The sequence below is a fragment of the Pipistrellus hanaki genome (genome assembly GCF_964339955.1).
Source record: "Pipistrellus hanaki genome assembly, chromosome: 8".
NCBI classification, from domain to species: Eukaryota; Metazoa; Chordata; class Mammalia; order Chiroptera; family Vespertilionidae; genus Pipistrellus; species Pipistrellus hanaki.
Window position 1 is genome coordinate 67,455,886 of NC_140510.1, and position 6,720 is coordinate 67,462,605.

Sequence of the window (6,720 nt, forward strand, 5' to 3'; positions counted from 1 at the left end):
TCCGCGCCTCGGGCGGCAGCGCCCCGCCCCGGCAGGAAGTGCCGAGGGCTGAGGCCGCAGCCCGCGGCGTGTGGACGCCGGACGGACGCGCGGCGCGGCCTCGGCTCCGCACGCACCGCCTCGCGGCCGGGTCTCCTCTCGGCTGTTGGAGGTGAGCGATCGGCCTCGGAGCCCAGAGCCGGGAGCCCCGATCCCGGCGTCGGGAGCCGGGATCCCGGCGTCTGGAGCCCCGCCCGGGGCGGAACAGGAAGAGGCGCCCTCCCGCCCGGCCCTGCCTGCGGCTGCGGGCGCTAGGGGAGGGGCGGCCGGCGAGGGCGGCGCCCCGCGGAGGAAGCCGAGGGCAGGTGGACGGGCGGGCGGCCGGGGACCGCTCAGCTGCCCCCTTACCACCCGTTCCCTTCCCGCCCACCTTCGCAGGGCGGCGGCTGGCGGCGCGATGGACCTCGCCGGGCTCCTGCTGGACGAGGAAGGCACCTTCTCCCTCACCGGCTTCCAGGACTTCTCGGTGAGCGCGCTGCCCGCCGCCTCCCGGCCTCCCGCCCTTGGAGCCCGGACTGAGCGGGGCTACCAGTTCTCCTGACAGCCCGCCTGGGAGGTGGGAGGCAGCCGCTCTAGCTGTGCTTGCTTGCCCCGGCTGGTTGGGCCCCGGGGGAGAGCCTCGGGGTACAGGATTGGGGATAGAGGTGGCCGGCGAGGGCTTTTTCCCCGGAGAAGCTCACTCGGAGAGCCTTCAGTGGAGGAGGATCTTACCCCGGCGGATAGGCTGCTATTGGCCAACAAGCCCGAGAACACGGGGCTGGGTGGGGCACCCAACCTACTAGCAGTGAGACAGGCCTTCGGCCCTCACCCCCTTCTAGCCCGAAGCCAGGATGTCCTCTCAATCATACCCTTCCTTGCCCTTACCCTCCACCTCCCTCTTGCCCTGTTTCAGTTCCTTCCAGGACACCAGAAGCTGAATGCCAGGATCCGGAGAAGACTCTACTATGGCTGGGACTGGGAAGCTGACTGTAGCTTGGAGGAGCTCTCCAGCCCCATGGCAGGTTAGACAATGTTGTGTGACTGGGCAAGTGAGAAGCAAGAAAATGGGGTTGTCAACAGGCATCCAAAATGACTAGGTGCATACACTTCATAGCTAGCTCATTAGTAGTTGGGATAAGCACCGGGTTTATTTATTTGTATTTCTTTGTTTATTTACTTATCCCCAGCTAGGCTACTTACTTTTATTTTTTAAAAATATGTTTTATATTGGTTTTAGAGAGGAAGGGAGAGGGAGAGAGAGAAACATTGATTGGCTGCCTCCTGTACTCCCCCTACTGGGGATAAGGCCTGCAGCCCCCAACATGAACCTTAACCTGGAATTGAACTATGGACCTCTCCGTGCATGGGACAAAGCTCAACCAACTAAGTCACACTGGCCATGGGTTTATATTTCACTTTAAAAAAAAAAAAATTTTTTTTTTAGCCCAAATGAATAAAAAACATTGCTATCTGACAAATCTTTATCACTCTTCTTTCGTATAACAGAATTTTCCAAGAACATGCTTATTTCTCAAATGAACAAGAGTGGGAGACAAATTTAAGTAACTTCAGGTGGCTGGGAAATAAGCCTTCCTACTGGAAGGAACTGCAGTTCAAACTTGTCTCAGTGTGGGAGAACTTGATCTCTGTTTGTTACTAGGGTCCTGTCTCCACGGCCTCCGATGACAGAGGGCTGTCTGGGTCTTCTGCTGAAAGCAGTGGGGACTAGTGTATGTGTGTGTGGGGGTGGAGCGGGGAGAGGGGTTGTTTGCTTACTCTGTTTTCCTTCTGCCCCTGCAGACATTGCTGTGGAATTGCTCCAGAAGGCAGCCCCCAGCCCTATTCGCCGACTCCAGAAGAAATATGTAGCCCACGTGTCCCGGTGAGCCTGGAATTGAGGGGGGCAGGATGAAAGTGTTTGGGACCCAGAGAGAAGGGAATGATTCTCTCTAAAGGGAAGCTGTAAAGACACAGGGATGGGCCTCATGAGTTACAAGAGCTGAAAAGCCCTGGGGTTTAATTACCGATCCTTTCCACCTCCCAGGGAGGCATGCATCTCCCCATGTGCTATGATGCTAGCTCTGGTGTACATTGAACGGCTCCGGCACCGAAACCCGGACTACCTACAGCATGTGTCCTCCTCCGACTTGTTCCTGATCTCCATGGTAGGACAGCCCCTCTCCTTCCTTTCCCTGGTGAGCTAGGAGCCCAGTGTGAGCTCTGTTGTTGACACCACCTCTGGTGCCTCTGCAGATGGTGGCCAGTAAGTACCTCTATGATGAAGGGGAGGAGGAGGAGGTCTTCAATGACGAATGGGGAGCTGCAGGGGGTGTGGCTGTGCCCACTCTCAATGCCCTGGAGAGGGGCTTCCTGAGTGCCATGGTGAGTAGCTCTCATCTCGCTCTGTTTCCCTAGCCCATCTTTACGTTCCTTTCACGCTTTGTCTTTTCTCTCTCAGCCCTCTGTTTCTTAATTTCTCTTTCTGCCTGTCCTCCTTGTTAGTATCTTCCCTTTCTAGCCCTCTGGACTAACTATAGCCTTTGAAGGTGAGGTGAGGCCAGAAATGGAGTATCCCAGCTCCCCCATTCCTCCAAGCCCAGCTGGGTACACTTTGAGTCAAGAGTTTATCCTATTGGGTGCTGATTATTTGCTTCCAGACTTTCTCTACTCCTAGCCTCATGGACCATTAGCAGGATTATTTTCTCCCTGTGCCATTAACGGAGGGTGTAATATGAATACAGATATGTGATGATTAAATTAGTTAATACATAAAAGCTCTTGGAACAGTATTGGCAAATAGTGTCAAGTGAGTATTATGCACAGTGGCAGTTGTAGTGCTGTTGCTGCTCTGGTTATTAAATTATTGTGGCTCATGTCTAGTTTGGTGCCCTTCTCTTCATACCCACAGGATTGGCGTCTCTACACTGACCCTCGGGAGATATTTGAGGTGCTGAGCTGGTTAGAGAGCTGGTAAGTTCTAGGAGTTGAGGGGCTTAAGGACTGAGGCCTACGCCATAGGAGCTAGACAGAGATAAGGGTCTGTGTAATGGGGTGGGGGTAAGAGGCGGGGCAGAGGGGGCAGACTGGGGAGAGAATTGTCCAAGAAATTGATTCCCAAATCTTTTTATAATCGGTCACCTTTGGGAGAGTGGGAGAAGCTTATAAAAATCACAGATCTAGCTGAGACCAGTTTGGCTCAGTGGATAGAGTGTCCACCTGTGGACTGAAGGGTCCCATGTTCGATTCCAGTCAAGGGCATGTGCCTTGGTTGCGGGCACATCCCCAGTAGGGGGCATGCAGGAGGCAGCTGATCGATGATTCTCTCTCATCGATGTTTCTGACTATCCCTCTCTCTCTTCCTCTCTGTAAAAAAATCAATAAAATATATTAAAAACAAACAAACAAAAAAACCCCCCACAGATCTTGGTCTCACTCTCAGTTTCTGAGATCAATAGGCAGCCTAGGAATCTGTATTTTTAGCATGTTCCCCAGTGTTCCCTGGTGGGTCCCTGGAAGAATTACGGTGCCATTGGGCCAGCTGCAGACTCTGTCTTTTCTCCCCTCCCAACAGTGTGGCTGAGCATCAGGGACGACGACGGGGCTGGTACACCTACACAGACCTGTGTGTGCTGCTGGAGCAGCCAGCCTGGCGGCTGGCCCTGGGCTCCCTCTGCCAGAGGCTGGCAAAGGTAAGAAGGGGTCAGGAAGGATAGGAGGCTTGAGTGGGTTGGTGTGTGGGTGGGATGATGTGAAGCAAATGCTAAAAAGCTCAGGAGATGGGGTTTTGGAGAAGATGTTGACAGAGAGCTCTAACTTGAACTTCTAGAGACCTGGGTGGGTGCCTTAACGACTATCAGTCACAGGTTTTAGGGGAAGGGTAATTGACACTGATACTTCTTATCTTCTCTCCTGCAGCTGTCCTGCCTGTTAGCGGTAGCATATGTGAGCAGTGTGGCCCTGGCTGTGGCATCCGTGGCTGTGATACACCAGTCTTTGGGGCTGTCCTGCAGCCTGCCACCCGGCCCCCCAGACCTCGGACTGGCTTCCAAGTGCCTCTTGGAACCCTGCATACCTTCTCCTGTGCCACAGTGCCTGCCGTCTCCTGCTAATGTCTCCAGCTTCCTGGAAGGCGACGTAGGGCTGCGTTCACTCTGGGGCAGTCTTCTGGCCTCACTGACTCCGCCGCCATTGCCTCCCCCAGACCCTCCTGCCCCTCCCACTCTTCTCCATAACTGTCCCTTTTGCCAGAAGCTCCAGAAAGACTCACCAACCTGCCATGCCTGCCACCGTCCCAACCATACGGGGCCGCCAAGCCCCTGGTACCATTCCCATGGCCTGGCTCCACCCTGGCCCTGGAGCCCAGTGCCTTCTCTGCTCCCACAGCCCCAGCAGTGTTCCATTTTCAGCATCATGGAGCTGGCCCGCCTCAAGTCTTTCATTTTCCCGGGCTAGGTAGGGTTCCAAGGAATGCATGAAGAGGACTTGGGAGTCCCCGAGAACCTGAGGAGCAATGCTTGATTTAGATCCTCTCTACCTCTCTGGGTCCTTGGCTGGTCCCTTGTTGTTCTGGGTGAGGGAGCTTAAGGGGTTATGGGGCTAAAGGACTAAAGGTCTCTTGCTCTCCTAGGCCTCAGTAGCTGGCTGCTTGGCCAGGGCAGTGATGGTGCCAGGGGAAGCTCCGACTCAGTGACCAGGGGCACGGCACAAGTGGATAGAGGAGAAGCCCTTGTCTCTTCACCTCCTCTAGCTCTGTTAGACTTTAGCTGTTTAGTTTCCTGGGACCTAGGAAAAGGTGGGAGATAGGAAATGTGGGCGAGGGAGGGAGGAAATGCTGACCAGGTCTGTGTGATGTCTCCGAGGCAAGGGAGCCAGGGATTGATAGGGCCAAGGTGGGAGCTCTGAGTGAAGGCAGGGTGAGGTGGGAGCCCAATCCACACACCTGCCCCTGGGATGGAGTCTAAAGGAGCCTGGGACTGCTGGGACCTTCGACCTTGCCCTTTTGTCTTCCAACCTTGTCTTTCCAGTACCCTACTCCTGGGCTTCCCTCTCTTCTGGTTCCTCTCTGGGTGTTCTCTTCACAGGCCTCTCTGGCCGCTGCTTTGTATCTGGGTTTTTCACGCTTTTGTAGAACTGAGGTTTCAATAAACAGTTTCAGTTGCATGGCCTGGACTCTTCCTTCTCCGGCAGCCCTCGGAAGGGCTGACTTCCCATATCTGCCTTCTAAGCCTCCCTACTTCCCAGTCCCATTATCTACGACTCCTTCTGAGCTCCATTTCAGAACGTCCTGTTTGATAGTCACAGGCTTCAATTCCAAACTTCCCTTCATCCCTGCTCCCAGCACCCTGGGGTCACTAGCGCTGCCCAACTTGGGGACCGTGGCGCACCGATAGTGACTACCATGCCTGGGGTTGGCCATGACTGTTGAAAATTCTGGGTGAGCACCACCCTTGTAATTTCTGAATCACATCTGGAGAGAGGCCAAGCCCCATCAGCTCCTTGAGGGCAAACCCCAAGGACACCTATGAATCCTGACTTCCAATCCAGTCTGTCACGTGCTGGTAGTTGGTGTTAAGAGCGGTCCCAAGCTGGGTTATCATTGGAAGAAGGAAAACCTTTCTAGGTAGCTGGACTGCAGGTATTTGGGACTGCTTTCAATGACTCATAGGGGAGTACTGCCTGCCTCCTGGGGGGCATTTTGAAAATGAATGAGGCATTTAAAAATATATATATATTTTTTATTGATTTTAAAGAGGAAGGGAGGGGGGAGGGAGAGGAACATCAATGATGAGAATCATTGATTGGCTGCCTTCAGCACGCCTCCTACTGGGGATCGAGCCCACAACCCAGGCATGCATTCTTGGCCAGAATCCCCTGCAGGCTGACATTCCATCCATCGAGTCAAACCAGTCAGGGCTATGAGGCATTTTTTGATGCAAAAATTTGAAGGTATGCTACTGGCATTCAGTTGCCCTGGGCAGAATGCTAGACACATGAGATGCTCAGGACCCCGCTTATTAGGAAGAATTCCCACTATGACTTTGGAGTGACCGGCTGCACATCCTGCTAGGAAAACCCTGTTTATATTGGACCCTAGAACCATCTAACTTCACATGTAAACACAAAGTCCTTTTTGCACATTTTGAAAAAGACTCCGTTTTCCAGGAATGCACCTCCTTGCAAATTAAAACTTAACTTTGCTTTAGCACTTTACCATGAACTTGTTCACTACTTTGAAGCATAAGTTCAAACTACTTGTTCACCAATGACAGCACCACCTGTTGTCCATGAGTGGACGGGAAAGGACCAGTATTGGCATCGTGGCTACTGCATCCACAGGGATTCATATGGGGGTGGGGCCTGGATCACTTCATGGCCTTCTCTTAGTTGGGCCTCAACTTTCACATAATGAAATACCTTTTGTCATAAATTATTATTATCATCATTATTATCATCATCATTATTATTATTATTATTATTTTAAATGTATTTTATTGATTTTTAACAGAGGAAGAGAGTGATAGAAACATCGATGAGAGAGAAACATCAATCAGCTGCCTCCTGCACACCCCTACTGGGGTTGTGCCCGCAACCAAGATACATGCCCTTGACCAGAATCAAATCTTGGACCTTTCCGTCTGCAGGCTGACAATCTATTCACTGAGCCAAACTGGTTTCGGCATAAATTATTTTTATTTCTCCTTT

General features: G+C 52.8%; 1 protein-coding gene across 1 annotated transcript; it reads left to right on the plus strand.

The window, feature by feature from the left end:
* Positions 1 to 5,178, plus strand: CNPPD1 (cyclin Pas1/PHO80 domain containing 1). The gene is made up of 9 exons (XM_084891952.1): positions 1 to 151; positions 418 to 505; positions 932 to 1,040; positions 1,819 to 1,900; positions 2,063 to 2,183; positions 2,272 to 2,400; positions 2,927 to 2,988; positions 3,590 to 3,707; positions 3,934 to 5,178. Exons 2-9 carry the CDS (start codon positions 437 to 439, stop codon positions 4,468 to 4,470), a joined length of 1,227 nt encoding a protein of 408 aa, XP_084748078.1. The 5' UTR covers positions 1 to 151; positions 418 to 436; the 3' UTR covers positions 4,471 to 5,178.
* The last annotated feature ends 1,542 nt before the right edge of the window (positions 5,179 to 6,720 follow it).

Bases quoted from the DNA above. Each gene is read 5' to 3' on its own strand.
- CNPPD1 (XM_084891952.1), top strand. From the start codon at position 437: ATGGACCTCGCCGGGCTCCTGCTGGACGAGGAAGGCACCTTCTCCCTC. The intron at 2,184-2,271 runs GTAGGACAGCCC...GTGCCTCTGCAG, and splicing joins ACTTGTTCCTGATCTCCATG to ATGGTGGCCAGTAAGTACCT. The intron at 3,708-3,933 runs GTAAGAAGGGGT...TCTCTCCTGCAG, and splicing joins TCTGCCAGAGGCTGGCAAAG to CTGTCCTGCCTGTTAGCGGT.